Source organism: Pseudochaenichthys georgianus, chromosome 8 (assembly GCF_902827115.2).
Source record: "Pseudochaenichthys georgianus chromosome 8, fPseGeo1.2, whole genome shotgun sequence".
Lineage (NCBI taxonomy): Eukaryota > Metazoa > Chordata > Actinopteri > Perciformes > Channichthyidae > Pseudochaenichthys > Pseudochaenichthys georgianus.
Genome location: NC_047510.2, coordinates 34,909,912 through 34,933,362, shown reverse-complemented (window position 1 = coordinate 34,933,362; position 23,451 = coordinate 34,909,912). Strand labels below are relative to the sequence as shown.

At 45.3% G+C, this 23,451-nt stretch overlaps 1 protein-coding gene across 1 annotated transcript in view; it reads left to right on the top strand.

Annotated features, from left to right (window-relative positions):
* LOC117450519 (volume-regulated anion channel subunit LRRC8D) overlaps positions 1 to 23,094 on the top strand; it is a 25,928-nt gene extending 2,834 nt beyond the window's left edge. The window contains exons 2-7 of the mRNA XM_034088330.2: positions 36 to 392; positions 2,421 to 3,008; positions 4,595 to 4,845; positions 14,432 to 14,809; positions 19,517 to 19,799; positions 21,663 to 23,094. Coding sequence (XP_033944221.2) covers positions 45 to 392; positions 2,421 to 3,008; positions 4,595 to 4,845; positions 14,432 to 14,809; positions 19,517 to 19,799; positions 21,663 to 22,502 — 2,688 coding nt within the window. The 5' untranslated portion in view covers positions 36 to 44 and the 3' untranslated portion in view covers positions 22,503 to 23,094. The remainder of the gene's footprint in view (positions 1 to 35; positions 393 to 2,420; positions 3,009 to 4,594; positions 4,846 to 14,431; positions 14,810 to 19,516; positions 19,800 to 21,662) is intronic.
* Positions 23,095 to 23,451: the final 357 nt, after the last annotated feature.

The window sequence follows — 23,451 nt, the reverse complement described above, 5'->3', positions numbered from 1 at the left end:
GTTATTCACAATTGTCCCGATTATTTCCCCCCCAGAGGGTCGCCATGTTTTCCCTGTCGGAGCTCGCTCCTCTGAACCAGCACCAGAGCCGGTGTAAACTCCTGAAGCCGTGGTGGGAGGTGTTCATGGACTACCTGGTGGTCCTGATGCTGATGACGTCTGTCCTGGCCTGCACGGAGCAGCTGTCCCGGGACCGAGTGGTTTGCATCCCCTTGGATCCACTGGTCCCTCCAACCACCAGTAATCACAGTCCCTCTTCTAACAGGGAAGCACTGACTCCATCTTCAAAGACCCCGAACCACGTTCCTCGCAACATCAGCCCAAACACTCGCACTACAGCGAGGGGTCGACGCACACATCTGGTCTACCAGCAGTACGTCTACATTAGCCAGGTACTGTCATACCAATGTGTGTTCCCCTTGTTATTGAACATGTTGCAACAGAACAGATTAAAAAGTGTATTCCCTTAAACAGCTACAATAAATATGTTCAATCAAAAACGATCTAAATAACATTCCCTTCATTTTGAGTGTTGTAATGGCGCATTTCCACTGCAGAGCCTCGCTCTGCTTAGTACGGTGTAGTTAGGCCTGGCTCACTTTATGCTGTGTTTCCATTACAGTTTAGTAGCTGGGGCAGTAACTATAGTAACGCAGTGTAGGCGGAGCCGTGACGTCATCTTCAATGAGAACCACAAAACCAACATCAGCCGTTAGCTGTTAGCACTCAGAGCTCACAGCTCCTCATATCTGTTCAGAAACTAGACAGAAGGTAAACAAGTACAAACCACAGACTGCCTGTGTCATGGAGAATACAGTCGCTGGTTTATTTGTGTCTGTATAGGCCGTTGTTGTGAGTGTGGACGCTCGGAGCATATACAACGTTAGCTTAGCCAAGCTACATTCAGAAAACACGCATTTTAAAGGGTGTTTCTCTGCCGTCTGTCTGCAGACTTGTCAAAGCATTAATTCATGGTTTTTACTAACCGGTATCAGTGTGTTGTTACTTCGGCATCATTTTGAAACGTGTATTACAATTAAATCACGGTCAAATATGTTCATCTTGTTGTAGTTGCCAGCGTTTCTCTCTCGAGTTGAGCATGCTCAGCCCGACTCAGCCTGGTTGTTGGCCCGGAAAGAACCTCGATTTTGGAGAGCCAGAAAACTGTGAAAAAGTACCCGTTAGCCGGAACTACGCCGAGTGGAAACGCATCCAAAAGCGGACACTGCACGGCACGCTTTGTAGTGGAAATGCGCCATTAGAGACTTCAGGTTATTGGTTTTCTGGTCCGCGACTCTAATGTTTTCATCTCAAATGTCTCGTTAGACTGGAGTAAGGCTTCAGAAGGCAGCAAAAAAGTTCTGACGATTAATAAATGCTATATTTTGGCTCCATACAGAAGACAGATAAAGATGGCCGCTTGCTAGTGGAACGTTTAGCTGCTAAATTGCCAGATAGTCTCCTAAGGGGTTGGAGGAGACCAAAAGCAGAAATAAAAGGGTGAATATTGGACTTGAATGAATCAAGTTGTCTGAAAAATCACTTTTAACTGGTCAAATACGGGTTAGGGTTAGGTCCCTTCATATCAAACCATGATGCTTTGTGTACCCATTTCTCTTAGGATTTGCAAATAAAGGACTGCCTGTAGAGGTTGTTGTATTTAATGAGTACATAAAGTGAGCCTGGCCCACCAAGGCCTAACTATACCGTACGAAGCTGTGCGAGGCCCTGCAGTGGAAACGCGCCTTAACAACACTCAAAACTAAGGGAATCTGTTACTTCGTTCGTTTTTGACTGAAAATATGTATTTAATATTTAATAAAGGCGGAAAGTCAGATGGCAGGTGGTAGTATACAAACTAAAATGTTACCTATTTTGTCTATCTATGTAATCTAATGTAAGGTTAAACCTGTCAAATAAACTGTTGGCGGATACAGTTTTATTCACTGTGCACATAACTCTGACAACCAACCTTGTTTCCCATGAGCCCTAGGCTTTCTGTAGTAGCTCTCTGATTGGTTACACCATATGTCTGTCTATTGCTATTAGCCAATACCTTGACAAAAGCTAATTATGTTTTTTTTGGTTTGCTCGTTTGAACTTTATTTGACTGCCTTAAAAAGTGATGCTAAAGATGTACCAAGAGCATTGCATCGGACCCTGGTTTGACTCAGTCCTGTTGGCCTTGCTGTCCCCCCCCCTTCTGCCCATTTCAAATCTGTCTATATGTATCTATGCATTATGGCCAAAAAGTTAAGAAAACATTCTTTTTAAGCGACGTTAAGGTACCTAATTAAACATTTGGATGTGTTTTACTCTGTATTGTCTGAATGTGGAGCTAGCTAGCTTTACACATTTCGTTTTCACATATTGTTTCTGCCTCTTCATAATTGCAGGTTTAACTGTCTATCCCTCTTCAGGTGTGCTACCACGAGGCGCTGCCGCTGTGTTCCCGCTTCTTCCCGTACATGGCCATGCTGCAGTCTCTGGTTCTGGTGGCCAGCGGCTCCTTCTGGCTCCACTTCCCTCACACCTCCGCCCGCATAGAGCACTTCCTCGCCATCTTGTCCAAATGCTGCGAGTCCCCATGGACGTCTCAGGCTTTGTCTCACGCCGCCCGACAGGAAAGCATCCAAGAGAAGGAAGTAGTGGAGGAAAGACAACCGCCTCAACCTCCTCTATCTTCAAACTCATCTTCAGCGCCGGTAGTCCGAACCAGAGGATCGAGCATAGACTCAGGAACAGATAGCCCCCTCTTAAAGAGGCTAGATAGTGCGTCCTTTACCCCTCCTTCTCCATGTCCTTCCGCACACTCCTGTCACTCCAACATCTCGTCCTTATCCCTCGGGTCCCAGGTGAACTTTCCTTCTTCCAAGCCCTCTGTCATGGTGGACAGTCCCAGGCAGGTGATCAGTCTGGATAAAAGTGACGGGGAACAAACCAGAGCGCTGTTCGAAAGGGTCAGGAAGTTTCGTTCCCACTCGGAAAGCGCAGATGTCATCTATAAGGTGAGAGATCCTCTAGTCCAGTGTTTCTCAAACTTTTTCATACCAAGGACCACTTAACCAATAAAAAAACACTCGCGGACCACCTAACTCCACAAATATCCAAAAACACATCGTTGTTTACAAATCGCCTTTAGATTGTACAAACAAGTGGCAATATGTGTGACGAAGGTGTTGCCCTGGGCTTTATCATGCAATCGAAAGTGAAACGTAAGCTCGTTCCATTGCGTAGATATTCCCGCGAGAGTGCGAAAAACTTAAATAAATGTATTTATTTCAAATGTGAAATTTTACCAATATACTGACGGACCACTAGGGGGCGCTCACGGACCACCAGTGGTCCGCGGACCACACTTTGAGAAGCACTGCTCTAGTCTAATGGATACATGTATTGTAGATCTTCTGTAAGCTCAACTGTTGAAACCTGCTGTCCAAAAAAGTAAAAGTTTTAATAGCGTTACAAGATTACATTGTGTTTCTAGAGTAGTGCAGGAATAAGTCCTCAACCTGGACATGTGTTAGCATGTTAGCACGTCCAGGCTCCCTTGTTTTAAAGTCAATGTTTTTTTGAATGAGTTTTCGGTCTGTTTCCTACATTCTCACATAAAATAAAGCTTTAACGTGTATTTCTAAGGGCGGGTGCTAACAAGTGTCTAAATGAGACTACGTCATCCCGCCAAACATTAGCCGCCTTTAGCTTAGCGGTGGTGACGTTATTATTAGCCTTTTTGCTTCTGGAGATTGCCCTTATGCTTCAACTTTTATCAAAGCTATGTTACTATATGAGGACTAACCTGCTAAACAAAGTTTCATAAATGTGTGTTTGCGGATCGTATTTTCCACAATATTCCAATAACCATTAAAAAATCCCATTCACTTTTAGTCGGGAGAGCCCTTGCGATTAATCAAAATACGTCATCACTGCACAACTCTAGCGCGACAAGCTTTTAGTTCAGGGGTGTCAAACTCAATTTCATTGCGGGCCACATCCGCATAAAGGCTGCACTCAAAGGGCCGGTTGTAACAATATAAATATATAATATATATATAAAATAATGTATTATATTACATTATTGCCTCTGAATTGGATTATTGTCAGATAGGATAATAACTTAGTAATTAACTACGTCTGAAAGCAGAAGTCCAGGGCAAATAATTGCAAGTCTCTTCAGTGCGCATGTCACAAAACGAGATGCATTGTGGGACATGTAGTTTATGGGCAACCTGCTTCTGTAAAGTGGCATGTAACCGTATAATAAAGCTAATGTATTCTTTGCAAGCTCTTGCGGGGCCACATGAAATGAAGTCGCGGGCCGGATTTGGCCCCCGGGCCTTGAGTTTGAGACCCCTGATTTAGATGATAGGATTATGAAACTATAAAATATGACACAAATAACGACACATTTTAATTTTATTGTAGCATTATTTTGTAATCTGCCTAATGTCTAATGTTGGGAATGTTCGGTTGTGTTTGTGTAATGTGATAAATGTAAAAAATCAATAAATACATGTTTAAATATATATATATATATATGACACAAATCCATGTTTGATCAGGTTTGGTTGAATATCAATGTTCATGCTTTCAGGTGTACTTGGCTCAGACGGTATTCAAACTGCTGATGGTGACGGTGATCTTCAGTTACACCATCCCTCTGCTCAGCTCCCTCTCCTTCACACACACCTGTCGCCCAGAGGAAGAGGCCTTGGTGGGATACACCACCTTCGAGTGTATCCATGTTCTCTCCTCTCTTCTACGCAAACTACTGCTGGCTTACCTGACCCTGCTGGGGCTTTACGGCCTGCTGAACCTCTACACCCTCAGTTGGATTCTACACAGGTTAGTGCCTAACTTTAAAGGCTGTACTGATCAATACTCCAACATGGAATCACGGGGTTGCTGGAAGGATAGGAAAATATGAGCTCAGGACAAACCCTAACGGCACGTCCACACGGCAGCTTTCGACGAATCTTCCAACGCTTCTCTGCCCGTTGACTTTGAATGGGGATGACGTCACTTTCCCTCGCTTTTCGCCGCACTGCATTGTGGGGGAGCGAAGCGAAGATTTCCAGGATTTCCAGGATTCAAAAGTTGAGCAATGTTCAACTTTTGAAGCTGAGCTGGAAGCGTCAGCCAATCAAACACGTGTATGCAGATCTGACAGTAGAAGCGCTAGCCAATCAAACCGCGTGGAAGCAGGGAGAACCGGACCGCAGTTCATTTCCTCATATTCCAAACGAGAAGTTACGGTAGCAAATCACCCGGTTCTTTACGACCAGAACTATTAACGGGATACGAACCGGAGGAACCAGCATGGAGGGAGGAGGCAGAGACAGTGGGGGAAACTGGTAGGTTTTCGCCTGTTTGGGGAGTTTATATATATATCTATTGCTCGCATAAAATCGCCGGGGTTTTGTGCTTTGTATGGCGGGGGCGGGAGATTCATGTGATTGGTTGTTGGTCGCAAAAAAATCCCCAAGCTGTCAGACACGCCCAGCTCCAAGATGTTCAAGATTTTTGAAAAGCTGCTGTGTGGACGTACCGTAGCCCTATAACCTGTGACCTAAGAATACCATTGTCATAACGACGCTGTAGCTCTATGTACATATGACAATAAAAGCCTTGAACTTTACAGGCTGCATTCATCAACACTGCAACGTTGAAACACGATAAAATGGCTGCATGTTAGATGGAGCTTATAAGGAACAACCCACAAAGAACAGTTGGAACAATCGGAACATATGAGCTTAGCCTTAGGACAAACCCTCACGCTAAATCCCATAAAAATGCAAAATCAAGTCGGAACAGAAACTCGGAAACCGACCAACGTCTTTATCGATCGTGTTGTTTCCAAATGTTTACTTAAATTAATCAAAAAGAAAGACTTCCCAAAATGGGAGATGGGACCGTAGAAGGAGCACGGGAATGCACACTTGGCCTTGAAAGTGGAGGAGACCAAAACAGAGATATAAAAGCCAGAAGGTATTGGACTCATATTTCTGGAGGGCCAGTGGAAATAATCACGAATGATACTTGTTGTCTTCTGTATGTTTCAACACACTACAGATTGCATGCTATGCTTTTAAAACATATTTGCAGCAACTGAAACAGACAGAGGAGTCTAACTGGCTTATAAATATACAACTTTTCACTTTGTTTGAACAACATAAACACTTTCAATATTTTTGTAGACTCTAAGCTAAGTAGACTACAAAGGTTGTACTTGTTCAAAAACCTTCCAACGAAACACTTCCCATGAGGTTTTGCATACCAGCGGTCTGATTAAAGGATTAGAGAATTACGCTGTGTTTTGAACTAGCGTTTAAAGGTTCCCTATTATCCTGTTCTTCATCAATATATCACAGGTCTCAGATATACACAGAGCCTGTCTCTGATTGGCTGAAACTCCAAACAGATCGTTGCAGCGTTACCCATAATCCCCTCTGTTTCAGCCCTGTTTCCAAAGTGCTGATTCTCTGTCTGTTACTTTAGATGAAAACAAGGAGCCCCTCCCCCACGAGACGTGAGGAAGAGGGGACACATGTTGATGTAGAAGAGACATGAAGAAGAGGGGACACATGTTGATGTAGAAGAGACATGAAGAAGAGGGGACACATGTTGATGTAGAAGAGACATTGAGAAGAGGGGACACATGTTGATGTAGAAGAGACATGGAGAAGAGGGGACACATGTTGATGTAGAAGAGACATGGAGAAGAGGGGACACATGTTGATGTAGAAGAGACATGAAGAAGAGGGGACACATGTTGATGTAGAAGAGACATGAAGAAGAGGGGACACGTGTTGATGTAGAAGAGACATGAAGAAGAGGGGACACGTGTTGATGTAGAAGAGACATGAAGAAGAGGGGACACGTGTTGATGTAGAAGAGACATGAAGAAGAGGGGACACGTGTTGATGTAGAAGAGACATGAAGAAGAGGGGACACGTGTTGATGTAGAAGAGACATGGAGAAGAGGGGACACATGTTGATGTAGAAGAGACATCAAGAAGAGGGGACACATGTTGATGTAGAGGAGACATGAAGAAGAGGGGACACATGTTGATGTAGTAGAGACATGAAGAAGAGGGGACATGTGTTGATGTAGGAGAGACATGAAGAAGAGGGGACACATGTTGATGTAGAAGAGACATGAAGAAGAGGGGACACATGTTGATGTAGAAGAGACATGGAGAAGAGGGGACACATGTTGATGTAGAAGAGACATGGAGAAGAGGGGACACATGTTGATGTAGAAGAGACATGGAGAAGAGGGGACACATGTTGATGTAGAAGAGACATCAAGAAGAGGGGACACATGTTGATGTAGAAGAGACATGAAGAAGAGGGGACACATGTTGATGTAGAAGAGACATGAAGAAGAGGGGACACATGTTGATGTAGAAGAGACATGAAGAAGAGGGGACACATGTTGATGTAGAAGAGACATGAAGAAGAGGGGACACATGTTGATGTAGAAGAGACATGAAGAAGAGGGGACACATGTTGATGTAGAAGAGACATGAAGAAGAGGGGACACATGTTGATGTAGAAGAGACATGAAGAAGAGGGGACACATGTTGATGTAGAAGAGACATGAAGAAGAGGGGACACATGTTGATGAAGAAGAGACATGGAGAAGAGGGGACACATGTTGATGTAGAAGAGACATGGAGAAGAGGGGACACATGTTGATGTAGAAGAGACATGAAGAAGAGGGGACACATGTTGATGTAGTAGAGACATGAAGAAGAGGGGACACATGTTGATGTAGAAGAGACATGAAGAAGAGGGGACACATGTTGATGTAGAAGAGACATGAAGAAGAGGGGACACATGTTGATGTAGAAGAGACATGAAGAAGAGGGGACACATGTTGATGTAGAAGAGACATGAAGAAGAGGGGACACATGTTGATGAAGAAGAGACATGAAGAAGAGGGGACACATGTTGATGAAGAAGAGACATGGAGAAGAGGGGACACATGTTGATGAAGAAGAGACATGAAGATTTGATTTTTAAAACAAATTTTATTTGCATTTGTTTTAAACATACACCCACCCTGCAACAGAGTCGGAACAAAACTAAAACATTACACAATCAAATAAATAAACAGATTTTCATGACTACCAAATAAATATCATTTGAAAAGCGTTTTACCCATTTAAAAACATCCTCTTTTATACACTTTAAAAACAAAAACTACACCTATCCTTTAAAACTTCAATATGAGAGAGTCATTCTCCCCAGCGAGCACAGAACCCGCCCCACAGCCCACACATCCAGAAACCCCTGCAGGTGGTTGATCAGCGTATAGTACGCATGCTCCACCCTCAGACGCGCTGCCACCAGCCCCCTCAAACAGAGCACTGCATCCGTCCATCCCACTCCAGCAAGTTGGTTCTTCCTACTTTTCCAGATTGCTAATTTTGCATTAGCAAACAAGAAATTCATCAACAGTAGGGTTTCCTTCTTTTTCAGGATGTATTTGGGGCCATGGACAAAAAGTGGTATGGAGAAAACCTCCCCGAACCCTTCCACCCACCCCTGTAACATTTTTTTAAGACCAGCCAATCTGGGACAGGACACGACTAAATGCTCCAATGTTTCTGCCATAAAACAGAACGGACAGCCTCCCCTTGTGCCTGGGTCAAAATGAGCTCTGTATTTGTTAGTGGCTATTGCACCGTGTATAATTCTCCATTGGATGTCAGCCATCCGTTTTTCAACCGGAGCTTTATACAGGATCCGCCAGCTGCCCTGAGGGGAAGAGCCCAAGCCAAACACATCCGTCCACCTCGACTCTCTGACGCCTGCAAGCGAGCCGAGGTTTAACACCTTTACGAAGCTAAGATATAGCTTCTTCCCATTGCAGGCGCTGAACTTTGCAGGTGTTAGAGTCCCCAGTGATAGCAGGAGACCCTCCTCCTCTCTCCATTCCCCCACCGCAGGACCCACACTCAAGGCAGGAAAAACATAATCATGTCCCTTTCTCCACTGGTCAGCCAGATCTGCATCCAGAGCAAAAGTCAGGTGGGATGGCGACAGCGACTGCCACACCTCATCTACCAGGTTCTCTAGAACTCGGGTTGATCGAATGCCCGTCACCTCAGCCAGTGTTTCCATGGAGACCCCCGTCAAATGGCCAAGTTTTACCACTCCCGCTTCAATGAACGCGTTCTTTAGGGTGGCTGAAGAGAAAAGGGTTCCAGAAAGAAAACCAGTGTCAAACAGTGGCTCCTCAAACAGCCACATCCCAGGCCGGGGGTCGGGTGGTCTGGTAAAACTCAGAATCTTCCAGGCATTGATGACTGAGCAGTAAAAAGGTGTAAGTCCAGTGATCTTGTACGCAGGGGCCTTCAGCAGAAACAGGTGTTTATCAAAACCAAAGCCCCCCGCCCTCCAGAGCAACAGCCGGGCCATAGCCAGCAGGGAGAGGCACCACACAGCAGCCGGGCCATAGCCAGCCAGCAGGGAGAGGCACCAGACAGCAGCCGCTGAGCTGCCTGCAGTCTAAAAGCAGCAGTCCTTGCAGTAATGTCCACGAGGCCCTGCCCCCCCTCCGCCACAGGCAGGTACAGGACCGATGCTGGCACCCAGTGATGACCCGACCAGAAGAAATCCACGAGGAGCCGCTGCAGTTGTTTCATGAGGCCCGGCGGTGGGGTTAACACCTGCAGTCTGTGCCACAGAGACGAGGCAACCAGATTGTTGGCGACAAGAACTCTTCCCCTGTAGGACAGCTGGGGGAGCAGCCATTTCCATTTGGCTAATTTTGCTTGCACCTTTTCCAGCAATCCCTCCCAGTTCTGTGCCACCATGTCCTCGGACCCCAACCAAACTCCCAGGACCTTTAAACCCTTGTTTCCCCAGCTAAGGTTACCAGGAAGACTGGGCCTATTTTCAAACCTCCACTGACCTACCAAAACTGCCTCACTCTTCTCCCAATTAACTTTGGCTGAAGCAGCCTTCCTGTACAAAGCTAGACTGTCCTGTAGCTCCTGGATATCTCGCTGACCCTGGACAAAAACACTGACATCATCAGCATAAGCTGATACAACCACCGGGGGGGCCTGAGCTGACTCTGGCAGACACAGGCCCCTCAGCCGGTTTCTAAGTCTGCACAAAAGCGGCTCGATGGCAATACTATATAATAGGCCTGAGATAGGGCAGCCCTGCCTGATCCCCCTTTTAACTGGTACAGGTCTGCTCAGCCCTCCCCCCACCTTCACAACACAACATGCATCACTGTACAAACACTTCACCCAGGACAAAAATGCTCCCCACACCAAAAGCCTGCAATGTGGCAGCCAGAAAGGTGTGATCCACACGATCAAACGCCTTCTCCTGGTCAATAGAAATAATACCAACATTTATATCATACAGTTTACAAACATCAAAAGTGTCTCTCATCAAAAACAAATTGTCCACAATTGATCTGCCAGGGATGCAATATGTCTGATCAGGACCGATAAGAAGTTCGATAAAAACCTTCAGTCTGTTAGCTAAGACCTTTGACAGTATCTTATAGTCCGTACATAGGAGAGCCACAGGTCTCCAGTTCTTCAGCAGGGTTAGGTCTCCTTTCTTAGGCAACAGTGAAATCACTGCACGCCTACAGGAAGCTGGAAGAGTCCCTTTCCCAAAGGACTCCATCAACACTTCTAGCAAGTCATGTCCCAGAATACTCCAGAAATGTTTAAAAAAGTCTGCAGGTAAACCGTCTATGCCGGGAGCCTTGCCGGAGGCCATCTGTGTCACCGCAGAGGTCAGTTCCTCCAGCGTAATGTCAGAGCCCAGGGTGTCACTTTCGGCTGGACTCAGCTGTGGAAGACCCTGAAGAAGTTCATCAGCAGCTTCCACGTCACAACCTTCAGCTTTGAACAGGTCTGTGTAGAAGGACACTGCATGCCTCCTCATCTCAGCAGGTTCAGAGGTTACCTGTCCATCAGGAAGACGCAGACATACCATCTGCTTCCTTTGGCCCACAGACCTCTCCAGGTTGAAGAAGAAGGTGGTTGGTGCATCAATGTCTCTCATGGAAATGAAACGGGCTCTGATCAGGGCTCCCTTGGCCTTCTCCTGAAGAAAACAGTTAAGCTGTTGTTGTTTTAGGAGGGACTGTTCTATATTTCGAGCAGACACACTCTAACTCTCTGATCTCCCTCTCTAACTGCTCTATAGCTCTCCTAATGTTTGCAGTGGAGTAGGCTGTATACTGTTGGCAGAACACTCTAATCTGAGCCTTTCCTACCTCCCACCACTGACTCAGGGAGGGAAAAGACTCTTTCTTTGATTTCCAGTTGATCCAAAAGAATTTAAAATTCTCACAAAAAGTCAAATCTTGTAAAATTTTAACATTAAACTGCCAGAACGATCTAGGCTTCTCTGTGTTGGATAGATGTTGATGTAGAAGAGACATGAAGAAGAGGGGACACATGTTGATGTAGAAGAGACATGAAGAAGAGGGGACACATGTTGATGTAGAAGAGACATGAAGAAGAGGGGACACATGTTGATGTAGAAGAGACATGAAGAAGAGGGGATACATGTTTATGTAGAAGAGAGATGAAGAAGAGGGGACACATGTTGATGTAGAAGAGACATGGAGAAGAGGGGACACATGTTGATGTAGAAGAGACATCAAGAAGAGGGGACACATGTTGATGTAGAAGAGACATGAGGAAGAGGGGACACATGTTGATGTAGAAGAGACATGAAGAAGAGGGGACACATGTTGATGTAGAAGAGACATGAAGAAGAGGAAGAGGGGACACATGTTGATGTAGAAGAGACATGAGGAAGAGGGGACACATGCTGATGTAGAAGAGACATGAAGAAGAGGGGACACATGTTGATGTAGAAGAGACATGGAGAAGAGGGGACACATGTTGATGTAGAAGAGACATGAAGAAGAGGGGACACATGTTGATGTAGAAGAGACATGAGGAAGAGGGGACACATGCTGATGTAGAAGAGACATGAAGAAGAGGGGACACATGTTGATGTAGAAGAGACATGGAGAAGAGGGGACACATGTTGATGTAGAAGAGACATCAAGAAGAGGGGACACATGTTGATGTAGAAGAGACATGAAGAAGAGGGGACACATGTTGATGTAGAGGAGACATGAAGAAGAGGGGACACATGTTGATGTAGAAGAGACATGAGGAAGAGGGGACACATGTTGATGTAGCAGAGATGTGAAGAAGAGGGGACACATGTTGATGTAGAAGAGACATGAAGAAGAGGGGACACGTGTTGATGTAGAAGAGACATGAGGAAGAGGGGACACGTGTTGATGTAGAAGAGACATGAAGAAGAGGGGACACATGTTGATGTAGAAGAGACATGAAGAAGAGGGGACACATGTTGATGTAGAAGAGACATGAAGAAGAGGGGACACATGTTGATGTAGAAGAGACATGGAGAAGAGGGGACACATGTTGATGTAGAAGAGACATGGAGAAGCGGGGACACATGTTGATGTAGAAGAGACATGAAGAAGAGGGGACACATGTTGATGTAGAAGAGACATGAAGAAGAGGGGACACATGTTGATGTAGAAGAGACATGAAGAAGAGGGGACACATGTTGATTTAGAAGAGACATGAAGAAGAGGGGACACATGTTGATGTAGAAGAGACATGAAGAAGAGGGGACACATGTTGATGTAGAAGAGACTTGAAGAAGAGGGGACACATGTTGATGTAGAAGAGACATGGAGAAGAGGGGACACATGTTGATGTAGAAGAGACATGAAGAAGAGGGGACACATGTTGATGTAGAAGAGACATGAAGAAGAGGGGACATGTGTTGATGTAGAAGAGACATGAAGAAGAGGGGACACATGTTGATGTAGAAGAGACATGAAGAAGAGGGGACACATGTTGATGTAGAAGAGACTTGAAGAAGAGGGGACACATGTTGATGTAGAAGAGACATGAGGAAGAGGGGACACATGTTGATGTAGAAGAGACATGAAGAAGAGGGGACACATGTTGATGTAGAAGAGACTTGAAGAAGAGGGGACACATGTTGATGTAGAAGAGACATGAGGAAGAGGGGACACATGTTGATGTAGAAGAGACATGAAGAAGAGGGGACACATGTTGATGTAGAAGAGACATGAAGAAGAGGGGACACATGTTGATGTAGAAGAGACATGAAGAAGAGGGGACACATGTTGATGTAGAAGAGACGTGAAGAAGAGGGGACACAAGTTGATATAGCAGAGATGTGAAGAAGAGGGGACACATGTTGATGTAGAAGAGACATGAAGAAGAGGGGACACGTGTTGATGTAGAAGAGACATGAGGAAGAGGGGACACGTGTTGATGTAGAAGAGACATGAAGAAGAGGGGACACGTGTTGATGTAGAAGAGACATGAAGAAGAGGGGACACGTGTTGATGTAGAAGAGACATGAAGAAGAGGGGACACATGTTGATGTAGAAGAGACATGAAGAAGAGGGGACACATGTTGATGTAGAAGAGACATGGAGAAGAGGGGACACATGTTGATGTAGAAGAGACATGGAGAAGAGGGGACACACATGTTGATGTAGAAGAGACATCAAGAAGAGGGGACACATGTTGATGTAGAAGAGACATGAAGAAGAGGGGACACATGTTGATGTAGAAGAGACATGAAGAAGAGGGGACACATGTTGATGTAGAAGAGACTTGAAGAAGAGGGGACACATGTTGATGTAGAAGAGACATGGAGAAGAGGGGACACATGTTGATGTAGGAGAGACATGAAGAAGAGGGGACACATGTTGATGTAGAAGAGACATGAAGAAGAGGGGACATGTGTTGCTGTAGAAGAGACATGAAGAAGAGGGGACACATGTTGATGTAGAAGAGACATGAAGAAGAGGGGACACATGTTGATGTAGAAGAGACATGAAGAAGAGGGGACACATGTTGATGTAGAAGAGACATGAAGAAGAGGGGACACATGTTGATGTAGAAGAGACATGGAGAAGAGGGGGCACATGTTGATGTAGAAGAGACATGAAGAAGAGGAGACACATGTTGATGTAGAAGAGACATGAAGAAGAGGGGACACATGTTGCTGTAGAAGAGACATGAAGAAGAGGGGACACATGTTGCTGTAGAAGAGACATGAAGAAGAGGGGACACATGTTGCTGTAGAAGAGACATGAAGAAGAGGGGACACATGTTGATGTAGAAGAGACATGAAGAAGAGGGGACACATGTTGATGTAGAAGAGACATGAAGAAGAGGGGACACATGTTGCTGTAGAAGAGACATGAAGAAGAGGGGACACATGTTGCTGTAGAAGAGACATGAAGAAGAGGGGACACATGTTGCTGTAGAAGAGACATGAAGAAGTGGACTTTGCATAATAGGTGACCTCTAAACTGTCTGATAAATGTCCCCCTGTGTGTTCTGTCCAGCTCTCTCCGTCAGTATTCCTTCCACTCCCTGAAGGACGTGTCCTCTCTGACAGACGTCCCTGACCTGAGGAACGACCTGGCCTTCCTGCTGCACATGTTGGACCAGTACGACCCCCTGCTGGCTCAGCGCCTGTCCGTGTTTCTGTCTCCGGTCACCGAGAGCCGGCTGCTGGAGGAGAGCCTGGAGAGGCGCTGGGGGGGGGAGAAGCTGAGGTCCATGAGCCGCGTGGACTCGGAGGGAAGCTCCAGGCTGCAGCTGGTGGCTCTCCCTCGTCTGCCTCCAGCTCTCTTCACCCTCAACCAGCTGCACGTCCTCAAGCTGGAGCTCATCACCGAGGCCAGGTTCACTGCTCAGGTAGCCAACATGAAATCACTCAGGTGAGTTCAGGATGCTTTGATATCACTTCTTCATGTCTCTTCTACATCAACATGTGTCCCCTCTTCTTCATGTCTCTTCTACATCAACATGTGTCCCCTCTTCTTCATGTCTCCTCTAAATCAACATGTGTCCTCTCTCCTTCATGTCTCTTCTACATCAACATGTGTCCCCTATTCTCCATGTCTCTTCTACATCAACATGTGTCCCCTCTTCTTCATGTCTCTTCTACATCAACATGTGTCCCCTCTTCTTCATGTCTCTTCTACATCAACATGTGTCCCCTCTTCTTCATGTCTCTTCTACATCAACATGTGTCTCCTCTTCTTCGTGTCTCTTCTACATCAACATGTGTCCCCTCTTCTTCATGTCTCTTCTACATCAACATGTGTCTCCTCTTCTTCATGTCTCTTCTACATCAACATGTGTCCCCTCTTCTTCATGTCTCTTCTACATCAACATGTGTCCCCTCTTCTTCATGTCTCTTCTACATCAACATGTGTCCCCTCTTCTTCATGTCTCCTCTAAATCAACATGTGTCCTCTCTCCTTCATGTCTCTTCTACATCAACATGTGTCCCCTATTCTCCATGTCTCTTCTACATCAACATGTGTCCCCTCTTCTTCATGTCTCTTCTACATCAACATGTGTCCCCTCTTCTTCATGTCTCTTCTACATCAACATGTGTCTCCTCTTCTTCGTGTCTCCTCTACATCAACACGTGTCCCCTCTTCTTCATGTCTCCTCTACATCAACATGTGTCCCCTCTTCTCCATGTCTCTTCTACATCAACATGTGTCCCCTCTTCTTCATGTCTCTTCTACATCAACACGTGTCCCCTCTTCTCCATGTCTCTTCTACATCAACATGTGTCCCCTCTTCTTCATGTCTCTTCTACATCAACATGTGTCCCCTCTTCTTCATGTCTCTTCTACATCAACATGTGTCCTCTCTCCTTCATGTCTCTTCTACATCAACATGTGTCCCCTCTTCTCCATGTCTCTTCTACATCAACATGTGTCCCCTCTTCTTCATGTCTCTTCTACATCAACATGTGTCCCCTCTTCTTCATGTCTCTTCTACATCAACATGTGTCCCCTCTTCTTCATGTCTCTTCTACATCAACATGTGTCCCCTCTTCTTCATGTCTCTTCTACATCAACATGTGTCCCCTCTTCTTCATGTCTCTTCTACATCAACATGTGTCTCCTCTTCTTCATGTCTCTTCTACATCAACATGTGTCCCCTCTTCTTCATGTCTCTTCTACATCAACATGTGTCCCCTCTTCTTCATGTCTCTTCTACATCAACATGTGTCCCCTCTTCTTCATGTCTCTTCTAAATCAACATGTGTCCCCTCTCCTTCATGTCTCTTCTACATCAACATGTGTCCCCTCTTCTCCATGTCTCTTCTACATCAACATGTGTCCCCTCTTCTTCATGTCTCTTCTACATCAACATGTGTCCCCTCTTCTTCATGTCTCTTCTACATCAACACGTGTCCCCTCTTCTTCATGTCTCTTCTACATCAACATGTGTCCCCTCTTCTTCATGTCTCTTCTACATCAACATGTGTCCCCTCTTCTTCATGTCTCTTCTACATCAACATGTGTCCCCTCTTCTTCATGTCTCTTCTACATCAACATGTGTCCCCTCTTCTTCATGTCTCTTCTACATCAACATGTGTCCCCTCTTCTTCATGTCTCTTCTACATCAACATGTGTCCCCTCTTCTTCATGTCTCTTCTACATCAACATGTGTCCCCTCTTCTCCATGTCTCTTCTACATCAACATGTGTCCCCTCTTCTTCATGTCTCTTCTACATCAACATGTGTCCCCTCTTCTCCATGTCTCTTCTACATCAACATGTGTCCCCTCTTCTTCATGTCTCTTCTACATCAACATGTGTCCCCTCTTCTCCATGTCTCTTCTACATCAACATGTGTCCCCTCTTCTTCATGTCTCTTCTACATCAACATGTGTCCCCTCTTCTTCATGTCTCTTCTACATCAACATGTGTCCCCTCTTCTTCATGTCTCTTCTACATCAACATGTGTCCCCTCTTCTCCATGTCTCTTCTACATCAACATGTGTCCCCTCTTCTTCATGTCTCTTCTACATCAACATGTGTCCCCTCTTCTTCATGTCTCTTCTACATCAACATGTGTCCCCTCTTCTTCATGTCTCTTCTACATCAACATGTGTCCCCTCTTCTCCATGTCTCTTCTACATCAACATGTGTCCCCTCTTCTTCATGTCTCTTCTACATCAACATGTGTCCCCTCTTCTTCATGTCTCTTCTACATCAACATGTGTCCCCTCTTCTTCATGTCTCTTCTACATCAACATGTGTCCCCTCTTCTTCATGTCTCTTCTACATCAACATGTGTCCCCTCTTCTTCATGTCTCTTCTACATCAACATGTGTCCCCTCTTCTCCATGTCTCTTCTACATCAACATGTGTCCCCTCTTCTTCATGTCTCTTCTACATCAACATGTGTCCCCTCTTCTTCATGTCTCTTCTACATCAACATGTGTCCCCTCTTCTTCATGTCTCTTCTACATCAACATGTGTCCCCTCTTCTTCATGTCTCTTCTACATCAACATGTGTCCCCTCTTCTCCATGTCTCTTCTACATCCACATGTGTCCGCCCTTCTTCATGTCTCTTCTACATCAACATGTGTCCCCTCTTCTTCATGTCTCTTCTACATCAACATGTGTCCCCTCTTCTTCATGTCTCTTCTACATCAACATGTGTCCCCTCTTCTTCATGTCTCTTCTACATCAATATGTGTCCCCTCTTCTTCATGTCTCTTCTACATCAACATGTGTCCCCTCTTCTCCATGTCTCTTCTACATCAACATGTGTCCCCTCTTCTTCATGTCTCTTCTACATCAACATGTGTCCCCTCTTCTTCTTGTCTCTTCTTATGTCTCTTCTACATCAACATGTGTCCCCTCTTCTTCATGTCTCTTCTACATCAACATGTGTCCCCTCTTCTTCATGTCTCTTCTACATCAACATGTGTCCCCTCTTCTTCATGTCTCTTCTACATCAACATGTGTCCCCTCTTCTTCATGTCTCTTCTACATCAACATGTGTCCCCTCTTCTTCATGTCTCTTCTACATCAACATGTGTCCCCTCTTCTTCATGTCTCTTCTACATCAACATGTGTCCCCTCTTCTTCATGTCTCTTCTACATCAACATGTGTCCCCTCTTCTTCATGTCTCTTCTACATCAACATGTGTCCCCTCTTCTTCATGTCTCTTCTACATCAACATGTGTCCCCTCTTCTTCATGTCTCTTCTACATCAACATGTGTCCCCTCTTCTTCATGTCTCTTCTACATCAACATGTGTCCCCTCTTCTTCATGTCTCTTCTACATCAACATGTGTCCCCTCTTCTTCATGTCTCTTCTACATCAACATGTGTCCCCTCTTCTTCATGTCTCTTCTACATCAACATGTGTCCCCTCTTCTTCATGTCTCTTCTACATCAACATGTGTCCCCTCTTCTTCATGTCTCTTCTACATCAACCTGTGTCCCCTCTTCTTCATGTCTCTTCTACATCAACATGTGTCCCCTCTTCTTCATGTCTCTTCTACATCAACATGTGTCCCCTCTTCTTCATGTCTCTTCTACATCAACAAAGATTTTCTCTCTTTTTGATCAATTTCTATAAAAACCTGTCTGAAAATGAGCTGATCAGATTTTGGCCACTTGATGATGTCATCACGATGTCTTGTCTTGAGTAACCATCAGCCAATCAGCAACCAAGGTAACCCCCCCCCCCCCCCCTTATCACCTGAATCTCCTCCTAGAGCACCAATAGGCGCGTTCACACTGGAGTACTTTTCCCGTTTAGTTCCGATAGTGCCTGGAATTTTTTCGTTCACACCAAAAAGAGAACTTCGTTCCGAGAACTTTTACCCCCATGTGTAGTGCCTGCTAGAGAGGTGGGACTATCCTGGGGAGAAAAAAGTACCAATTTCTATTGGCTGGGCGGATTGCAAACCACGCCCGTAAAACTTCAAAGTTTTGTGAAGCAGCCATTGTATTTGCTGGCATTAGCATTATTAGCATTAGCATTAGCCCTGCGCACCAACGGAGAGTGACTAACTTATGGCAACAGAAAAGTGAACATGGGAGCGGTGGAGATGAGGAGGTGTCGGCGTTCTGGCGATTCACTCGGAAGGCTTCAGTAGAAGCTGCTGGGACTCCCAGCAGCTTCCACTGAAGCCTTCCCCAACTCCGGGGACTTCCGGCCGGGGACTTTGGGCGGCAGTACACGCCGTGAAGTGGTTTGCGGCCTGCCAGTAAACCCAAAGCAGAAGAAGAAGAAGTGACGTCAGCGGCTTCATTTGCCTAATCCACCCTCAGGGACTTTTTCCGGTGTGAACGCGATCGGCTCTTAGTTCCATGGGGGAACCAAGTGCGGCAAAGTACTTGGTGTGAACGCGGCTATGTGTTCTTTGTAACCAAATGTCTCTCAGAGGGGCGTGGGGAGTGGCTCCTTATTTTCATCTAAAGTAACAGACAGAGAATCAGCACTTTGGAAATAGGGCTGAAACAGAGGGGATTATGGGTAATGCTGCAATAATCTGTTTGGTGTTTCAGCCAATCAGAGACAGGCTCTGAGACCTGTGATATATTGATGAAGAACAGAATAATAGAGGATCTTTAACGATGTATTCCCCCAACAGGGAGCTCCACCTCTACCACTGCTCAGCGGCGGTGGACCCTGGGGCTCTGGGGGTCCTGCAGGAGCGTCTGGAGGTCCTTCACCTCACCTTCACCCAGGCCTCAGAGATCCCCGGCTGGGTAACTTCCCTCCGAGGCCTGCACGAGCTCCACCTGTCCGGACGCCTGAGCAACGATAACGGTGTGGGTCGCAGCTGGGCGTTAGGAAGCCTGCGACAACTCCGTCACCTCCGAGTGCTGGTGATCAGAGGCATGCTGCAGAGGATCCCCGGGGAGCTGTGTGAGGTTGGTCTGCCGCTTTAATATCATAATAATAATTATACATTTAATTGTTATAGCGCTTTTCCTGGTGCTCAAAGACGCTTTACATTAAATCAGAAACAACACAAAGAAACAACAAAATGTCTATATTTCTGTTGCTGTAATATATTGGTCTTTAATGGAACAGTCTAACTTATCAAGAACATTTTATATTAAGATAAGATAAGATAAGAAGTACTTTATTGAAATGTTTGCTTTGCAGCAGCGTCAAAAGACAAGGCATAAGAGAAATTAAAAGACTAGAAATAAACTGTAAACATCTCAAATGGAAATAAAATAGCATTAAAAAATATATATATGTGGAAATACAAACGTACATTAACTCAAAGCAGGATATTATATATACATATTGTGTATTCTTTGCCTTTTCCGGTGGAGATATGTACATAATACATTTTCTATGTATTGTTTTTATTCCATTTTATTATGTTTTCGGAATTTTTTCGGATCAAGAATGGCAGGTATTAGTCCGAACTGTAAAACGCACCCAAAACTCATCAAAATTAGCCACAGAAGCACAAAGATGGTCCCTTTCTGGATAAAACTGCCATTTTCGAGTTGATTCAAGATCCTCAATAACCTCCAAAACGGTTCCAAAATCGGCCATTCTTACTATTGTCTGCATTATGCTTATTAAAGCTACTTCAGTCAGATACTCACGTGCTCTTAACATGTTTATTAGAAGCAGCATATAGTAGGCGTCTCGGCTCGGGCCTCATCACTCCACAGACTTACAAAGAACATTGAGTGATGGTTAGATAACTACCCCGAGCCTACAGGTGGAAGCTGGGTGGTGGGGGGGGGGCAGGCGAGCAGCACGGGAACGCATCAGCAATGTGACAGAGGAGACCTGGCAGCTTCAATAGAGCGGCATGTGAAGGAGATTGTGATTGGTCGGTTGTAAGTCGCGTCACGTTAATGTATCATTGGTGCTCGAGTTGACCGCCTGAACTAGCTCGCAGGCTTCGAGCTTATGCCCAACATATGCAAGTTAGCATCCGGCAGTTTCTCTGTTGGGCCCACACTGTACATTTCTCACATAACACTTTTGAGGTACTCAACATGTCCGTGCTCCCAATAGGACTCTGTGAGCTGGCTAACAGACTGATAAAGTATCATCGTATTGTTCTGTCAGAGAGAAACCATTATTTCACTTTATTATCATACATGTAGCCTTCCTTGTATCTATTAACCCAGGGGTGTCAAACTACATTTCATCGCGGGCCACATCAGCATTATGGCTGCGCTCAAAGGGCCGGTTGTAACTTTAAGACTATATAAAAAAGACATATATAAATATTTAATATATATAAAATAATGTGTTGTATTACATAGTTGCCTCTGCATTGGATTATTATCGGATAGGGTAATAACTTCATAATTAACTACGTCTGAAAGCAGAAGTCTAGGGCAAATAATTGCACGTCTCTTCAGTGAGAATGTCACAAAATGATTTTAAAAGAAAAGCCACATTCTGGAAAAACAAAAAAAGTAACATTTTGAAAACAAAATCTATTTTCGACAAAAAAAGTCAAATTCTGAGAAAGTCAAATTTGAGATGCATTGTGGGACATGTAGTTTATGAGCAACGTGCTTCTGTAAAGTAGCATGTAAACATATTATATTCTTTGCAAGCTCTTGTGGGGCCACAGAAAGTGAAGTCGCGGGCCTTGAGTTTGACACCCCTGTATTAACCTGTTAAAATGTTATATCTTGCATGTACCTGTAAAGTTCTTGAATTTCTTGTTTTTAGCGCGTTGAGCTGCATGTGTCGTATGAAAAGTGCTATATATATATAAATAAAGCTGTATTATTGTTGCATGGTAGGTGGCGGGCAGCTTGGTGCGGCTGGAGGTCTTCAACGAGGGCACCAGGCTGCTGGTCCTCACAGGGCTGAAGCGGATGGTGGACCTGACGGAGCTGCTGCTGCAGGACTGCCGGCTGGAGAGACTACCGTCCGCTCTGCTCTCCCTCACCAACCTGCGCACGCTGGACCTGCAGCACAACAACCTGCGGACCCTGGAGGAGCTGCTCAGTCTGGCTGCTCTGCGCCGCCTCTCCTGCCTCAGACTCGCCTACAACCGCGTCCTCGCATTACCTGCTAGTGTGGCCGTTCTGCGAGGCCTGGAGCTCCTGGATCTGTCCAACAACCAGCTGCAGAGCCTTCCTCCAGCCCTCTTCACTCTGCACCGCCTCAGGAAGCTGTTCCTGGCTGGTAACCTGCTGGAGGTGCTTCCTGCGGAGGTGAAAGCGCTGCAGCTGCTCACAGAGCTGGATGTCAGTGGGAACAGACTGGAGAAACTGCCCTCTCAGCTGTTCAGTAGCTGTGTGGAGCTGCACATCCTCAATGTGGCGCATAACTCTCTCAGTGCACTGCCCAGAGGTGTTGCCGCTCTGAGTCGGCTGTGCAGGTTGGATCTGCGCAGTAACAGTCTGGAGGATCTGCCCGCGGAGCTGGGATCCTGCCCCGGGCTGCATGGAGGGGGTCTGCTGGTGGAAGACTGGCTGTTTCTCTCTTTGCCCCCCAGAGTTAGGGACTTCCTGAGCAGATCCTGCCCCCCCTCTGGTGCATATTCAGAGGGTAATTCACGCCCAGAGTCCGACAGTTTCCCGTACTTCTCTCCCACTCAGTGGAGTTTCTCTTCTGCTCTGGAATCACAGATATAAGCCTCGAATTGTGAAATGCAATGTACTCAAGTATCAATGTTGAGGTACACTAACTGAGTATTTACTGTAATTTCTTGATACTTTCTACTTCAATACATTTTGGAAGATTGTAGCGATTACTCCACTACACTTATCTGACAGCTTTGATAACGCTACAGATTCAGCTTGTTAGCAAAATATATATCAACATGCTAAAGAAAAGGAACCAATGAAAAGGTGCAGTCGTAGTCCCTTATGGCCGCTTGTTTCTTACTGTGCCTGTTGTATCACTTTATTAAAATAACTCACTGCGAGTGTTAAATTCTCGTAACTGTAATCCAACCGGATGCTGGTGTGTCTATATATAGCTGCTTGTACTTATCTCCAACACCAACACAAATTATGAACCTATGCATTACCAATACTGACTTTTCTGCTGGTATTTGCAATTATCAGCCTTATAATTAGTATTTCTAACAATAATACTGACATTACCACTGGGTGTTTGCCACGCTGAGGCCACTTCATGTTTGTGCAGTCATATGTGTGTTGAACCTTTTGAAATAACATAATACAGAAAGAAGTGAATGAATAAATGTTATTTTGTACCTGTTCCTATTGTTGTTGTTTTTATTTATACTGTTACTTTCATATTTTATCATTTTTGTATCCTTGTGTGAACTATTATCTGTTCTGTCATATATTTAAATATTATTGGCAGACTAACTAAGTCACATGTGTCAAACTCAAGGCCCGGGGGCCAAATCAGGCCCTTGGTGGATTTAATTTCGGCCCGCAGGATAATTTCTAATTCCTATTAGATCTGGCCCGCCGGTATATTGCACACCTTCCCTCCATCCTGAGGGTCTCCTCCGCTCAGAGCCTGAGCCCAAACATTGATGACCTTGCTCCCAAGATGAGATGCCAAGTGTCTGAGCTAGCATCTCAGAGCAGCACACTGAGTTCAATG